Source organism: Platichthys flesus, chromosome 13, assembly GCF_949316205.1.
Source record: "Platichthys flesus chromosome 13, fPlaFle2.1, whole genome shotgun sequence".
In the NCBI taxonomy this organism is placed as follows: Eukaryota; Metazoa; Chordata; class Actinopteri; order Pleuronectiformes; family Pleuronectidae; genus Platichthys; species Platichthys flesus.
This window is the reverse complement of record NC_084957.1, coordinates 6,834,173-6,852,303: the sequence shown is the minus strand read 5'-3', so window position 1 is coordinate 6,852,303 and position 18,131 is coordinate 6,834,173. Positions and strand designations below refer to the sequence as shown.

Below are 18,131 nucleotides of genomic sequence, written 5' to 3'. Positions count from 1 at the left end.
ACATCAGTGGTTTGAAATTAACCCAGTTTAACTACATGTTCCTAACCTCACAGCTGCCCGTTTTAAAAACTCTTCTGCTGAGATCAGGAAATAGGGATGTATATTGTAACAATCTATTTCTATTACATGTCATTTAGCTGACGCTTTTTATCCAAAGCGACTTACATTTTTAGAACACTCATCATTTTATGAGGGGCCATCTGGGGGTTCAGTATCTTGCCAAGGACACTTAGGCATGCAGATGGGATAGAGTGGGATTCGAACCGGCAACCTTCTTGTTGCAGAGCACCCGCTCTATCCCCTAGGCCACGCTCTATTAATTAATTAAAAAAATAAGTGTCGCACTCATTTAACATGCCTACGTTTATACTCTAAACGTTTAGAGGTTAAAAGGCGCAATCATTTAATTTGTTGATTAACTAATAAATTAAATGACAGAAAATCTGCAGCTATTCCGATTTTCCACAATTTATAAAAACATTTTTAGCAAAAAGCTTTCAATAGCCTTTTATTTACTAGAGTTAGAAATAAGATTTTTATATTGTTCAACATCTTTTAAGGAAACAACCTCTTTTTTATTCCTAAAATTACATTTAGGAATAGAAAATGGCCAAACTGATTAAAACATTTACGATATGAAAAAAATAACTGTACCTTCTTTCACATTCTTTGAAAACATTGTAAGTGACCAATCTACTATTGACTGGCAGAATGTTGTGGTGCAGGGACAGCACCAAAAAAAAGATGCAACGGTTTCTGTCTCTTTTGAATTTCACCATTAGTGTCAGGGTATTATTTGTGATTTGTAATCATCCAGACTTCCTTCCAGTCGATCTCACTTCCAAATAGTTTCCATTATGACATTACATGTGGAATAGACCACTGTAGTATTCTGTAATATAAATCACCATAGTACTTTATTATAATCAAAGAGTGGCAATTACAGATGTCAATACAAACACAGTATATAAAACAAGACTGAGTATGAACAAATAAAAAAATAAATAAATGATGACAGGCCTTTTTTATGCTCAGTCCCACGTGATGACGTCATCACTTCCGGTCATGTGTCGCTTCGCACATCCGGAAGGTGGGGCTTTTGTTGCGGGAGCGGGTTGTTGTATCAGGGAAGCCGATGTCCCCACATCCTCTCTTAATGCAGGCGTCCAGATAACATCCACCCAGAGACACACACGAGCTGCTGAGGTAAGTCTCCACGAAGACACATGTCCCCCCGCAGAGAGACACGCCTGTGTGTGTTGACGTGGCCTCTTTAGGGAGCGGGAGATTAAAAAACACCTTCACCTGACCCCACGGACACACGGGAGGACAGTGAGGGGGGGCTCGGGATAACAAAAATGGGTGCAACACTTGGTCATTCGGGGTTTTGTGTTTCGCTTGTTTAGCTAGTTCTGCTCGTGTTCCGATGGCCACAGCGTTAGCGTCAACATTAGCCCTCATGCTAAGTGGTCGTTTGTCGTGAGGTTAGCCCGCAGACACCCGGTTGACCGGCTGCTAACTTCTGCTTTCACCGCTGGACCACACGGCCCCGTGTACATGGGGATGTGTTCGAATGTGTGTGTTGTGTTGTCTTTGATTCTGGAAATAAGGTTGTGTAGCTCATCTACACAGTGTTGATGAGCTGCTGTGGCGACGGGCCGCTGCTGTTGTTGTCCAGCAACACACAGATGACACTGACCCCTGTGTGTATGACAGCTGGGACTCTGAGACCCTGGGTTCAATTCAAACCACGTTACCCCTCATTAATACTTCAAATGATCTGTGGTGTGTGTGTGTAGCGGATTGTGTATTGTTCCCTCTTGAGATGACACACCCAAACTGGCTCCTGGCTTCTTCAGCTGTAATTCTAACTGTCAACATAATAACAGTGTACACACCAGTAATAGTTTTCCTTTCTGGGGCGGTTATTCTGATGTAGTACAATGCTGGTAGTCTCATATAATATGTCCTTGTTATAAGTATAATCCACAGAAATAGACTGTGAAGTTAGATTTATTTACATCCGTCCTGAGTGATCAGGACATTGCTGTGTGGACGCAAATGCATCCTGGGCCACATAGGAAATATCTCCCTGTCAGATAACGTCCTCTCACCCACAAGTTTAACAACAAATCAAATATATGTGTATACTTTGGTTTGTTTGTGGCCACTTCCACAATATAAACTCTGATCACCACACAAGGACTTGTACTTTTCTTAAAGTGGTCTTTGGTTTTCTTCCTAGATGCGTGCATTCATTCATCTAGTCCGACCTGACCCCTCTGACTCTCTGTCTCGCTCACGCTAATTTATAATTTTAGATACACTCTGACACGTATGTAAAACATCTGTGTGAACACACACGTACTTTATGCCGTCCACTTTTGATCACATCTCTCAGGACAGATGATTATACCAAGTCTGAACAGGAATTACCTGAGTCTTTAACAGAAAGGTCAAAGTAGTATGGAGATAAATGTTTTGGCAACAAAGTCAACTATCTGTGAGTGATGTTGACATGTATACATTGTGTTGTGAGGGTGCAGGGTGAGAGACGTTCTGTGTTTACCAACTGGTCCAGTTTGCTGATGGGTGTGTGTAACCTATTCACTTCTTTCCACCCCTGTTCTTGTTTGGAGATAGTGAAAGGAGGTTAAGGATAGCGGTCTATCTCATTAAAGCTAGGGTTGGCAATCCTGGGAATGCTGAGACTGACTTTTCCGTGATTCGCTCTTGGAAAAGTTTTTCACAAATGAGTACTTACTGTTATATGATCTTCTCTCTGTCGTGCTCGAATTCACATGGGGCTAAAGGTTTCATCCCTCAGGCAATATTGTCGTCACCAAGGCCTATTTGTAGGTGGAACAGTACTGAGAGACAAGTTATATGTAATGTGCCACAAGGAAATCATTTATGAAGTACTGCCAATATTCTCTCACAACTTCTTTAAAAACCAAGATTATTGAATATATGTGTTATATGTGTGTGTGTGTGAGGCTTCCTACATTTTAGAGTAATAAACTTTTCATGTGTATCCCCAGCTTAAGTTCATTGTTAAGTGTAAGTTTATATGTGTTTTGTGAGCTAGAATCAAGTCAGCCATTAACATGTTGTCGGCCCCTTGTTAAACTGCAATGAAACTGTTTTGCCAAATGCTGATTCCAGCACTTTTCAGGGAAGTAACTTCAGGAATTGTTTGCTTCAGGTTTTTAAAAGCTGATGCAGATGGTTTTGTTTTGGAGCTATTGTTGAGGGGTTTTCTGTAACTACACCATCACAGTATTCAATGTTTTCCCCTCAGCACCATATCATTATTTTCCTCTCAGTTTTCAGGAAAAAACCTGAAACAAAAAAAAAAAAAAAACTCTGCAGTGAAATCCAGACTTATACAATAGGTCAGTGCCTTGATTGACCTTGAACCAAATTTGGCCCCATTGTAACTTGTTACAGCAAAGAACAACAGCATTTAGTGTGAGCCTGTCAAAGTGCTGGTTTTGCATAGTTGTAGACCGATGGTAAGCAAGCAGTAGAGTCCGGGGGGGAGAGATGTTTTGACAGTGAGGCTGAACTGGCCCTGCATTCCTCCTCCTTCACCCTGAAGACACTCAGGATGTTTATTCCTCTGCTCACAACCTCGTCTTCACTTGAGTGATTTTCATAATGCTAAGCCCCGTTCCCTGCTATTGCTTCAATTTATCAGGATATGGAAAACATTTTCTACATAACTTAATTTCCTTTGTTTTGGACAGAATCTAGCTGGCCCATGTCAAAGAGCTCCGTCTGCTTTTTAAGATCAGGTTTTCATTTTCTGATGAGCTTCCCTGATGACCCGGGCTCTCGGTGTGTAACGGCACTGGAGTCAGAAAACCATCTGCTAATGATGTTGGCAGTGAAAGTTGAGGGCAAGGGCAGACAGGCCGGTGCAAGGCCTTTTTTTACTGGACTTATAAAGTGAGTGATAATCTGTAGGGGAGGGTGATGTAGATAAGTGCATACCAGGCCACCATCAATTGTCTGCTGTCTGTCAGCCGGGAGGACAGGAGGGTTATATATTTTGCGCGACTCTCTCAGGTAATCACTATATGAACCAGGCAGGAGGAAGTCAAACAAGTGTGGCCTCTGTGCAAAATGCAGAATACACTTGGTGTTGTTTTGTACTGTAGTAAGTTTTTTTGTTCGTCCAGCAGATATTTGCTGATCCCGACAATAATTTCACAGAATAAAGGCTCAGTTCCACAATATTTGTTTGACGGGTACATATCTGAGAATTCTTATATTTCCTCCTTTTGTGTTTGTTTGGTATACATAAAAAAAGGAAATCCAAGAAAAAATGTTAATCCTAAAACGGAGAGAATCCTATTGTCTTTAGCTATTCAAAAGTTCGGCACAATGATTTTATGACTGCAATTACATTAATAATGTGAATTCTTAACTCTTTTTCAAGATCTGTGAATAGAAGAATTACATACTCCCCTCCAGAGAATCAATTATTTTAACTGTAGACACAGATTTTCTTCTTCCCCTGAGGCAGGTAATTTGATGCACTGGCACATGCAGTAGTTATGAAAGTAATAAAAAACAGTGCATCCTGTTTCTTTCAAGAAGAGGAACAAGGTGTGCAAATATTAATTTACAGAACAGTATGGTATCTTTTTTAGATGCGTCAATTCCCCTCTACCCGCTGCTGGCCTCAAGTAAGCACAGGCCTTTGGGTTCGGAGGCTTACTTTGAATGGTATGTTTGTCTTCAGATTCTCAGTTTGAGACTGCTATCTTTTCTCCTACATGTTTATAATATAAAGATTATTCATAGGGCGAAGAACTATATGTACGTATGTATGTGATGTTTGATCGCTGCCACCTCCATTCCATGTGCTGAAGTGTCCTTGGGCAAGACACTGAAACCTAAATGAAACCCTGATGGCTGAATCGCCAGTGTGAGATTGAAAGCGTGTTGCACATAGATGCATTATATGAGTGACTCTGTGAATGGCAAAAGTGTACTGTAAAGCACTATGTGTGGTCTACAAGAGTCCAATATAAATACAGACCAATTACAAGTTAATTTCCTGAGTGGTGCCTCGGAGGTAGTTCAGGATTAGCACGAATTGAAAATGATGAGCATTAACCTACATGTATGCAAAGGTGAATCAGCTTGTCATTACTCTGGCAATGTCAACAGCATGCTTACACGACTTTATCTTGCTAGTGTCCTGAGGCTGCAGACCGATATTGTGTACGGACATGTGAAAATCCCTCTCATCTGCACCTGCACTCTGAATGTTTGCTGTGCTCCTTCAGACGAGGACACCCTTTCACAAACACCCAATGAGAGGTTTGTCTCAGCCCATAAATGTATTCGTGTGGGCCCATTTACCATATGTTGAAGCCCGTGACAAAGAAGGGAGGATTTCACATTTTACTACCCCTGCGCTCTTATTATGTCTGCTGTGTCAAAGCTGTTGGCTACAGTATGCTCTGTTGTCCCAGGATGTAAATATTGCATTGCAGAAGGGCTTTGACTGTCCAAGCTTTTGAAAAAATGCTAGCGCGCAGAGGAGCGAGGTTTACAGGCTTGAGTCCCAGTGAATACGTCCGAGCTGGGAGTCGAGACGGATATCAGGGGATGTTAGATAGACTTATCTTTGGTATTTTCATGGTTTACAGCTTCGCCAGTTTTAAACCATGATGGCACCACAGGCCCCTAGCATGGTCGTAGGTGGTATGTTACTGAGTCTGTTGTTTCCTGCCAGGCAAAAAAAAAAATATAGCAAGCTGGAGATAAGTGGGCAGTAGGGAGCTACTCGGCAGGAACGAATAGATATGTCCATGGATGCAAACTGAGAGCTGAACTCCTCATTCCTCCCACCCCGGATCAGTGCAGTGGAATGCTTAGGTAATGGGAAAGATGTGGATGTTTAGATGACATCGCCCCAGCTGCAGGGAGGTTAGAAGAGATATGTTGTGTGTTTTTCAGGCCCAACGCTTTGGCGTCCCAGTGTAATTGTGTAATAATGTGTGCACTGTCTATACACGGTATCACAACATTATGTTCTGTGAAAATCATTGTACTGAAACTAAGGGGATCAGTGAAGACCGTGTACAATTGCACCTCGAAGATTATTTCCACATGAATAAGAAAGGAGAGAAAAAGGTAAAGAATAGAGATGTACTTTGAAAATCTGCGCACTCCGGGTGGCTGAAGTAGGAATGATTGTAGCACACTAAGGACCTAGCTGCCCAGTTCCTTCAAAGGCTCCTCTGTGCACTCCGCCGGCCAAGACTTGTTAGTATGCACTGTGGGATGCTTTTTGAAAGTGTCTTCCTTGCTGCCGCAGTACACTGTCTATTTAGGCTAGATCATTCCTCAGCTTCTCTGGCAGTGACCATCATAACTGCTGTGTTTTTGACTGAAAATGTTTACGCGAATGCCTCCGCTGTTATTTGCTGTTAAATTGACGCCTGCACGGTGGGAAACAAATCCCAATTGTTGTGCGTTACAAAGGACCCATTCCTGCACATGCGTTCCTCCTGACTGTGGTGACTCATCTGGAATATGTTGTTTTGGTCACAGCGAGCTGTAATTATGGCTAGGTAAACAGGCAGCTGTCCAAAAGCTCTCCCTTCACATTTGCAACAGTAGAATAACAGCTTCAGTCTTGCATTGATAGAAACTGGACGGGACACAGCAAGAGTTCTGAGATAGGGCAATTGTGTGGGAACTTTCTCTTCTCTGGCATCAGGATTACCAAGGAAGGATACCAGGAGTTAGTGGTTTAAGAATAAAACAATTGAGAGGTACAAAAAGTCATGCAAGTGGGATTGAGAGTTTTTATTCCCTGAAATGACACCACATCCTGTATCATCTGTAGGATATTATTCACTTTGCATCACCACAGAGCCACTGAGCCAGCTCAGAGTGTTTTGGTTGACTCAGTTGACCAGTACAGATGATGGGAGGAATAATAACAGTGACCTAATCTCCTTCTCACATCCTTGGAATTTGGAGGCTCGCTATTGGGCCTGAGAAAGCCCCTGTTTTCTCCATTAGACGAGGAGAGGAAATCCCCTCACCCCTGTGCCCTCTGGAATGCAGCGAGAGAGAGTGGGAGAATCATGGAGCTCAACTGTGGCTCAACATTCACCTTAATTCACTTATCCTACTTCCCTCAGTGGAATCAAGGCATCTCAGCACATCACATTAAACTTCACCATAACTATACAGCTGATTTAGCTTCCTAATCAATCAAGCATTACTAGTGATGTACATTTTTTTAGTTAGTCTGATAGCATCAACATTGGTTCTATGGCTTGATTTGTTATGATGTAATCTGTTATTAGTCTCGGTGTAAGTTTTGGTGAACCGTTTCGAATCCCTGCCAAAGTGTTAAGATGTGCAGGGAGGAGACAACTGGCCCCTTCTCCAAAGGGAATCTTAATGAATCCCTGTAACCCACACTGCACTGGTGTCATCTATATTTCAGGAGCTTAGCAACCAGAGTGCTCTGTGAGGCCGGAGCCCCCCGCTCCATAACCCGACGTGCCCTAAAACAGACCCTTACCTAGCAGACTGCAAATCACTATCTGGGTCAGGCCTAAATATTAATTTCTTTCTAGCCGGTGCCCTCTATTTTAACCCTGAGCACAACCTTTGTTGACCTGCAGTTGGTGGAAATATGGCAGGAAACACATATCTGAACTTCCTTTGGAAAGTAAGCACTAAGCACTTTTCTCATGCTAAGGATTTTTTTTTCATTAGTGAATTAACTATGATTGCTTTATTCATAGCATTAAAATCTGTTTGTAATGTACATGCACACAAGAAAGTGGGTTAGAAATGAATAATTTAAGTGGTGACCTCTATGAGTAAGTGCTGAGTTTGGGGGTGTTGCTGTCTTTGTGTGTGTGTATGGGGGTGGGGTTGGGGGTGGGGGTCGGGTGTATCCTTTCCATAAACCCTTTCACTGGCCTGGTTACTGATAACAAAGACAGGAAGAGCACAGGTCAGACTTTACTTCCTCATCAGAGGGAGCAGCCCTCATAATCCTCACACTACAGCTTCTGCTTACTGAGGTACAAGGTTCATTTGATACAGATGACATGTTCTTTGGACAATGCAAGGAAGCGTTGCAGCAGATGCTCACATGCACAACTGCGTTTGTACAGTTTTTTTTTTCTATTGCGACACTTTGCAACTCTTATAATGGAACCACACAACTGAAATGTCACAGCGCTTTTTTTTTTTTGCTGCTTTCATGTGCTTTTTAGAGCCAAGGCTTTCTCTCCTCATTCAGGTCTGGTGAACTTCACTGTGTAAACTGAGATGAAATGTTTACTGCAGATTATGAATAATGTTATGATTCACCTCATTGTTCCCATTAGTCTGACATCCGCAGAGGAGGGGGCAGAATCTTTCCACAGATAGAGATAAAATGATGTGGGAAGAGGATAACATCTAATAATTTACTTTTATGCCAATAAAAGGTGCTTCACATATTGGGTTAAAATACACATTGAAAATACTTGACTACATACAAACAGACATCCACAAGCATAACTACATACAATTGAGCTTACGTACACATACACATGAATTAAGAATGCAAGCAGAATAAAACTAAAGGGCATTGTGAAGTGTTATAAAAAAGCAGATCTGGTGGAAAGAGGAACTCTGTAACAAAGTTTCCGAGCAACAACCTCAGAAGCATTATCACCCCTTGTATTTTAAATATGAACGAGGAACAGATAGCGTTAAATTAATGGTCTAGCTTCGTCATTTCAGGCCAGCTGAAGAAGAGCTGGGCAGGACTGAGTAATACAATTGAATGAAGAGTTACAGTAAATTAGAAAATAAATAAAAGATTAGACTATTTACTATAAGGTCCATGTCTTTGGCAGATAGTACAGGTTTTGATTCCTGCAATATTTCTCAGTTGAAAGGAATACCCCTGAATGAGCATGGTAAAATGAGTTTCAAATATCAAATGGTTGTAGAAAAAGATCTGGTCTTGATTGTGACCTGGGGCTGAACTCCTTAATGAAGCAATCAGGGACAAGGACCTCTGACTTATCAGAAGTGAGATGAGGAATTTTTTAGACATCCAATTAGTCACCGAAGCTAGACAGTCAGTCACAGTCAAGGGTGTTAAAGTTAATGAGGTGGTCTGGTTTAACAGAAGTTAAGTTGTATGTCATCATCATAGCAATTATATGAGACACCACTGCGAGAGTTAGTCAGATGGTTTAGTCTAGTGGAAGCATACAAATCAACCTAGGGACAAGGATCGACTCTTGAGGGATCCTTCATACGAGAGGTACAGAGGAAAATTCTGATTGAATATTCACTTTTATTTACATGCATAATAATGTTTTATTCTTCGACTATTTTGAGAAGCTGGTGAGCAACAGCTTATTGTAAAGAAGGAAGGGAGTTTGGTAAGGAGCCCATAGTAGTGGTGTCTGGGTAATGTTTTCTGAGTAGAGGGAGGACACTGCCTATCTTGAACTAATCAGGTATGCAGCCAGAGAAGAACGATTGATTGATAATGTATAAAGGATAGAGGGAAATAACTGGTAGAACCTGTTCAAGGAATTTAGTTGGAATATTATCAGCAGACCAGGATCATGAGGGCATAGAAGAGACCATGTCCAGGAGTTCATGAGTGGAAATGAGGTTGAACTGAAGGCAGCAGAACACGGTGGGTAATTCAATAAAAGCAATAAAGTCCAATGTTGGAATGTGAGTTGAGACCAACTGATCTTGTCAACACAGATGTTGGTTGAGTTTGTTATTAAAGAACTAGGGTTATGTTTGTTATTGTAGATTGCACCAGAGGACGATGCTGTTCTTGCATCTTTAACAGAGGGGTTAGGAAAGCAAAGAAAAAAGGCCCCAAGATGCCAAGTGTGTTACAGCTCTAGCTCTATTAGTCTCTCTCATTATACCAGTGTGGGGTTAAAGCAGTTGACCTTTTGATAGCTAAAGATAGAATTAAGAAATCAACTGCATGTTCATGCTTAAAACAAACTTTCAGAATTGTGCCAGTACGTGAGTCCACAGGAAGTTGTGGGCTTTGTCTTATAAGAACACAGAATATTGGCTGTGCAGTTGAGCTCTCAGAGAGTCTCATTGGGTTAGGATACATCCTGTGATGCAGAGGCACAGGATTTCACTCTTGTCACCTTTTCTGTCATTGACTTACAACTTTCAACCATTACAATAAAATGCGAAATGCCAGAGACAGTCTCTGAAGGATTAAACCACCATTAAAACAGCCATCACTGGCCGTTTTAATGATCGTTCTAATGCATTGTACCATTAGGGTCAAACTAGTGATGCTCTGAATTGAAGCTTTTACCAATATCCAATCATTTTTATGGTAATGTCCATAGATACCGCTATAAATAGGCTGCATTGCTTTGCCAGCTATTGTCCAACTGAGAAAATTACCAGCATTTCATGCCTCTCTGACTCACAGTAATCTAATGGAGCGGTTGTCCTCTCTGGTCAAAGACATAATGAACAAAATAGCACTTGCTAACTTATTTACAATATATTATCCATGTCGTCTAATGAACCCTGTGCATATGAGACATTAGTGATACAATAATGTCCCGTTTGTCCACAGGCTTTGCAAGTGAAGACATGGCATGCAGTCATCGACAGTCACTTTGTGCTCTGTTGGAAGTTCTGTCCGACAGGTAGAGCATATTATGGCCTCAGAGAGAAGCAATAGACTACGTGTTCACCTTCTGAGGGCAGGGCCATCGCGGAGCAGATGGGTTGACCAGTGACGTCTATCTTCTGTGGAAGGTGTTCAGCACACGATCCCGTCTTGCAGTGGAGAATGACAGCTTCATTACTACTGATCAGCTGCAATGACCTTTTGATGGCGAACTTTATAAAGATGTAGGATTGATGAGTAGGCAATTTGGCACTTTAATGGGAGGAGGGGGGGGGGGGGATTTAAAATTTGTTGGAGCAAAGCCTAGAGCCTTGGCACAGGGAGTTACTGTCACAGTGAAAGCTGTTAAGTAACAACCACCATCTGTTCCTGCACTTGTCCGCACACTTCTGTTCTCTATGTATGGGGTGTATTTACTGAAGGCAATGCTATGTTTCCTCTCTTGTTCACAGGTTGTGTCAGAGAGCGCTCCGGTTCAGAGAAGTGTATGAGTGGGGGTGCGTGTGTGTGTTTGTGTGAGTGAGTGTGTGTGTGTGCATGCGAAGGATCCAGCGATGACGACCAGTAAAAGTAAAAACCAGAGCTCCCTGGCACTGCACAAGGTGATAATGGTGGGCAGTGGAGGTGTGGGGAAGTCGGCCCTCACCCTGCAGTTCATGTATGATGAGGTGAGTTAACACAGCACTTTAAACACTACACACTGCTCTGACTTAATGGTGACCACAGCAGATAGAAAGCAAGCGGTTTCAACAGTAAGCATGCATCACCTGCAACTCTTTGTCTAGCCAGTTCTCTTTTTTTATTGTTTATCTAATCTAAGTATCAATTACTGGCTAAATAAGTGGTTGGTGGTTAAATCACTCAGCACTTTCTGCTTCAGATTGAATGCCCTCCTTTCACTGGCTCAGCAACGAAAGGCTTTTAATTCGGAGCAATTGCAAGGAACCTTCAATTTGAAATGCTGCTGTCTGTTGCCCTTTCTTGCTCGGCCACTGATTCTCTGACTCTACACTAGTGAGGAAAGGGTCACAGTTTGTCCTATCAGCAGTAGACCAGGGTTCAGACCGCAGCACTGCCAGGACCTTCCAGACCAAATCACAATGCAGATTTTGGTGCCTGAGCCATGCACGTAAATAGCTGCCCTGCTTACAGGCAACAAACACTAGCACCCATGCTTAGTTAATTTTCCATTTAACTCACATGGCTCTGGCAGCTCCTAAAATTAGCCTTCAGTTAGCCAGTAGCTGTATCAAACTCGGAGTGACACGATAACACAACGCCTAAAGGTAAATTATCTAAAGTGTGACTTTATTTTAGGCGATATGATTCAGACACTGTGTTTCCGTGTAAAAGGAAAAAACAAAAAAAGAGTTTATGAAGCATCCGGTGAATGGATGCATGTGAAAGCAGAGTGATGCTCCATGTTTATGTGACCATCATCAACACATCAGCCGACAGTGTCCCTGGCTCTGGCGATGCAAGACAATTTATTTTGAGTTTGGAGTATTTTGTTATTTAGTGTTAAATTATTGTAGTTTGTTAAATTATTTATAATATGGTTTTGTTTTGTAAAGAGTCATGCACTTATATATATTTATATATATATATATATATATATATATATATATATATTTTTGATATCAGCAAGGGCCCAAACAATACCTAACCCTAATCGGCATCAGTCTGATCTCCATTGACTCAGTTACAGGTCCATTTCAACCATTGTAGTCTTCTCCATCAGCTGCATGCATTATCTGCTCATGTTTCACCTGCTTTATGCATATAAATGCATATTTTAACAGCTTTTGTAAGCTTCAAAAAGGAAATAAATCTTCTCACTCCCAGTTTGTAGAGGACTATGAGCCCACCAAGGCAGACAGCTACAGAAAGAAGGTTGTTCTGGATGGGGAGGAGGTCCAGATTGACATTCTGGACACAGCAGGCCAGGAGGACTATGCTGCTATCAGGGACAACTACTTTCGCAGCGGGGAAGGCTTCCTACTGGTCTTCTCCATCACAGAGCAGGAGTCTTTCACCGCCACTGCTGAATTCAGGTACAGATGAAAGTGTGCAAATTTTTTATGCACTCGAACTTTGATTAGAGTATAACTAGTTTTAGATCGTAGGACCGTAATTACCTAACCAACGATTGTGGTGGAGAATGGATTCAAATTAGGTAAAGGCCCCAAACAGCCAGCAAAATGTTGGTATGTCACTTTAATTTCTTACCGCTAATCTTTCTTCCTACACCAAGTCCTAAATTAATAATGCAAATCCAGGTAGGAAGATTGTTAAGGAAAACTTGCACCACAGCGCTTGCATTAATGTAATTCTCTAGTGTGTGTGTGTGTGTGTGTGTGTGTGTGCTGTGAGTGGATCAGTTATGGCAGGAAGGTTTTGAGAGGATTTAGACAGCTTGTCTTCATCTTCGGCATGAACATAATACTGAAGCTCAGTAGAATTATGTACAGCTCCGAAATTTTGATTAACTTGAGGCAGTGGACCACTCACGGATCACATTCGTTCATGAACTTACAACAGTTCTACCTGTAAACAACACTCAAACATCACTCGCCTATTTACATAGCGACAATTAGTGAAAGTACCTAAAGCACACAATCTGCGGTGTGCCGGCAGGGAGCAGATCTTGCGGGTCAAGGCGGAGGAGGACAAGATCCCTATCCTGGTGGTGGGGAACAAGTCGGACCTGGAGGAGCGCCGGCAGGTGTCCGTGGATGAGGCCCGAGGGAAATCTGAGGAGTGGGGCGTCCAGTATGTCGAGACATCAGCCAAAACCAGAGCCAACGTCGACAAGGTGCATTTATACACACAATATACACTCACTTACTTTTTTCAATTTCAGAACTGTATTTACGTTATTTGCTATTTAACTTTTTTAACCCCTTAACTGATTTCTGCTTTTCTTTTCTCTTCTTTTTCCAGGTATTCTTTGACTTGATGCGTGAAGTACGAGGCAAGAAAATGGCAGAAAACAAAAACAAAAATGGAAAAGGAAAGAACAAGAAGAACAAGAAGAGTTTCAAAGAGAGATGCTGTTTACTGTGAACTCTTCGTGGACATTAACACACAACCCCACAATACAACTGCGGAGTTGGGAACAAAGCAGAGCGTCCTTGCGATTGTCATTCAAAAGAAATGTAATCTTTTTTTTTAAGTAGCCGTTATAGTTAAGTGTCTAGAACAGTCTCAACCACTATATTTTCGCTGTTTCATTGGAAGATAACCACTGTCGTGACTGCAGTGCTTGATGGCTCATGGTGAAGCCAGTGACCAAACTGCCACTGCCACTAACTCTGCTGCTCCACTGTTCAACTCAGCGATTGTCCTGCCTTCGACTTTGGTTCAGCAGGTTTTACACCAGAATCGTTGTCTTTGTCAAAACAAAAAACAGTGCTCTTAGTTTCTCTTGATCTTAACCTGCATATTTTCATTCTTAGTGTGGACCCCTTGAGTCTATGATTATCAGTTTAGAACTCTAATGCTGGTGTCTGTCATACTTGTAATCATTCACGATGACAGTGACCTGTCTGTTGATGATGTCAGCCTCATATATTCATCAGCCCAGACTTCAGCGTGTGCTTGGACTGGCTGTGGAAACTCAAAGGTTTTCATTTTTGAGGCTTCTTTTTTCATCTTATCTTGATGAATAGTTTTTTTTAATCACAGAAGAATCATTGTGCAATCTGAATATTTGTTGCCAAAAAGTTTTTCTTTTATTCCATTAACAGGCCTTACGTGACGACCACACGTCAGTCCCAAGATGCTTTGCAGATCTTCAGAATTATTGCTGCAAAGTGAAATCTTGGATTAATTAATCACAGAAAACCCTGAAATGTCTGATGGACACTTTACCGTGTGTTACATGAAAGCAAGACTGTAATATTGTCATTGAGTGTGCTGAGCAGTGACTGAGAGGTGAGAGTGGTTCTGGTTTTCTTCATGGTGCTCCGCCGTGTTCATGCATTCTGGCCTTTTCCCACCCTTCTCACGCTGCAGACTACTTCCTGTTTTTGGGTTAAGGTTGAAGTTGCATGTCTGTGCTGGCTCTGCGCGGTGAGAAAGGTGTTGACAATCCAGGAGGCCGTCGCGCTTCTGTTCCACGATGTCGTTCAAATCAGTAGCTGCTTTTGAATCTGAACAATGCTGATGTCCTTCCTTTTATTGAAGTCCTGGGTCTTTCAAATAATATGCACTACATTGCCATTACCTAAGAAGTGGGCTTCATGCACAATGGTGTCAAGCTGGAGATTTTACAACAATTTGTGCCAAGAAAAATGACAAAAAAAAACTAAACCATGTTGATGGATGTACAGTGTGTGTGTGTGTGTGTTACCTGAGCATATGTGCATTTACCAGGAAACCCAATTTACCCCTCTGTCTGTGTGACTGAAGCTGTGATGACGGTGCCAACGTCTGAACTGTTGTTTGATCGAGTGCTACAGTAAAAAACAGATGTTTCTACCACTGCCTGAACCATTCTTTGTAACGTGTCCTCCCCTTTTTTCTTTTACTTCCTATACTACTACTGTGAATATGCTTCTGTCTCTCTGCAGGGAGAGTGTTGCCGAATAAATGCTTTTTTTCCCCTTTGTTAATACTGGAGGTTATTTCGTTTGTGTGAAAACTTTCAGTGTGGAGGGAGAAGGGAGACATGGAACCAGAGGTATGACATCTAGTTATGTGATGCGAGTCTTAACCAGGCTACATATGTGCCAGCAAAATCAGATCTTCTCTTATAACCACTACGACATGATGTATATTTGGTTTAAAAAGTTTTTCTAAGTGAATTTGCTCCCACCAGAAGTCTTTTATAAGTCGTATAGACCTCCATTGCTGCATGGTGGTCATGGAATTCCTTATTGTATGGGCACCGCTCAGCCACGTTGGCATTGACCACCTGAGTGAAATGTTATGCTTGTCACTTCCTGTTTCCCCCCGGGGCATCCCATGCCCCAGTTCAGTCAAAAAATCCACCAGTTACTCACTTTGCATTGATTGTTCCTTTGCCATCCAGAAACGAGTGCCAACGGCTTGTTTTCCCTCAATATGACAGTGATATACAACCTCCATTTTTTTATTAACCTCACATGCTTATCTGACGTGGCGGGGATGGTGAAACATAACCCTCGAGTGGAATCAGTCGAGGGCTCTCTTCAATGAACCCCTGGGGGGGGCGGGGGGGACCGGGTCAGCGAAACTCATTTCACAACGTGAGCGCTGGGTTGACTACCTCACCAGTAAAAGGCTGACCATACATCACTTTGAAAAGAGTTTTCCTGTGAAGGATAAGAGGAACTGTGTAAAAGGAAGGGAGTACAGCTGGTTGTTAGTAGGACTACATGTCCTGTGTAGCTATACAGTCTGTATTCCACTCTCTGATATGCGCCCACTGCCTTTGAGATCCATATAGAACTAACATGTACCACTCAAATACCTGTAGGGACTTCTTTGTGTCTCTCTTACTCAGACATGAGTTTATAGTGACCTCATTCTGCTTTATTATCTATTCTGCTGCAGTAATCCTGTAGGGATGGATGATTCGCAGTGATATTTCTCTAACCTCCCGGGAACGGAGAGTCCATCTTTTCCAGCTGTATTTTAGCATTAAGTCCCCTTTGGTGTCGACACTAAAGTATCCCTCATGTCGCCAAATCAATCGGCCATTTGTTGGCACTGAAGCAGCTCCAGGGCCGGGCATCTCGACAGCATCACAGATGAGCCCTCAATTCTCTGCTCTTTTGGAGAGAATTGTGTGTTTACCAGTATTGATCAGGCGGCCCAGCACCGGCTGAATACTTCAATTTAGTGCTGCTCCTCGCAGGAGAAACTAATTCTGTGGGAATTTAAACCTGCTGCAACATTAATGGCAGCCTCGGCTCTATGATAACTTCACACAAACACACTAATCCACCCCCCCACCACCACCATAATTTATCAGCGTTGAAACACACTGCGTTTGAAAGACTGTGGCAGCATTTTTCCACGAGAGAAGCTAAACATGTCACAGCTCTCATAAGCACATTTACCTGCCTGACACTCACCTCTCTGGATTTCAACCCCCTGTACCTCTAAGTAGGCAGATTAGGTGGTCTGTTAAACCCACAGGAAAGCACTTATTTAGAAATATATGAAAGGGCAAAGTGAGACAGGCTAATGACCGATGCCGTGTCACCGGCGCACTCTCGGGTCTTTTATCATTCTGCAGAGAGGGCCCCCGTCCTCTGAGTAACCCTCATTATATCAGAGCTAATGTTGGGGATGAGGATGTTCAGGTGATGAAGCACCATCACAGCCCTTCATTACACAGAAAGAGAAACAGACTCGGTGGAATTGTGCTCGACCTAAAAGATAAATGCAATGGACAGAGAATAACTCCAATTTTAGCGACTGTGCCACATCCTGCTGTCTGCACGGTGCGTCTCGGGGGGGGCATGTTCACACTCTGGCCATCGGATGGCAGTCTTGGTGTTCTGTGCTGCCGCTCTGCTGTTTGCTGCTCTCACGATGCTTTTCCAATACAAGGCTTCATTTAGTGGGGACCGTCGACTGACTGACTGCGACAGAGTGAATGGATTAGCCCATATTTACACAATCTGTACATGCTGAATGAATGAAAACTTAATAAATGCCTGCACGCTAATATATTAATTATCACATCAGTAGTAAATCCACCAGTTAAATCTTAGTCTTTTTCAATTTGTATAAATCAAGAACATGTTTCCTTGAACAAAGTTAACATCACCAGCTGGGCACTGAAAGCAACCTAATCCTTATCATTCAGTTCTGAATCAAATTCCTTTAACTCTACTCTCCTGTGGAACAAACTATTTACTGTATGACAGGGGGAAAGTAAAAAAAAAAAAGATTCTGCTCACTCAACAACAACACTCGTCCTCTACCGGGAACCATAACACTGCATCAGACAAATATACTCGCTTAAGACTTGTATGGCTGCTATTATAACTGTCCCAAAAAAAAGAAATAAAGAAAAGATGGGAGAACCTATCTGGTCTGTTAGAAAACATCAGCCCATACTCTTCCCTTGCATTGTGTGGCTATAATAGCAAAGCTATCAACAGCTCCACACTGCAGCACAAATGACCTGCGCTGGAAGAAAGAGAGCCCGTGTGAACCATCTGTTATTTTCTCCTCCACTCATGCCGTTTAGAAAAGGGAGTGAGTCGCTCCCTCAGCAAATCCTCTGGTGCAGACAGTGTCTTCATATTTTCTGCTGCTGTTACTGTGTGATGCATGTGTGTGTGTGTGTGTGTACGTGTGTGTGTGTGTTAGCGTCATACCAAAGTCCTCTGTAGTCAACAGTGTAGTACAGGATTCAACGCCTTTCATGCATGTTTGGTTCCATTTTCATTCCTCATCAAAACAATCAGATGTGTGAAGTGTTACTGATGAAATATGGTTATTTATT

The 18,131-nt window shown here is 42.2% G+C and overlaps 1 protein-coding gene across 1 annotated transcript; it reads left to right on the top strand.

Annotated features, from left to right (window-relative positions):
• Positions 1-1,072: 1,072 nt before the first annotated feature.
• ralba (v-ral simian leukemia viral oncogene homolog Ba (ras related)) lies at positions 1,073-15,300 on the top strand. Its single transcript, XM_062402637.1, has 5 exons — positions 1,073-1,206; positions 11,137-11,352; positions 12,530-12,738; positions 13,322-13,499; positions 13,628-15,300. The coding sequence occupies exons 2-5, from the start codon at positions 11,239-11,241 to the stop codon at positions 13,748-13,750; spliced, it is 624 nt and encodes a 207-aa protein (XP_062258621.1). The 5' UTR covers positions 1,073-1,206; positions 11,137-11,238; the 3' UTR covers positions 13,751-15,300.
• The last annotated feature ends 2,831 nt before the right edge of the window (positions 15,301-18,131 follow it).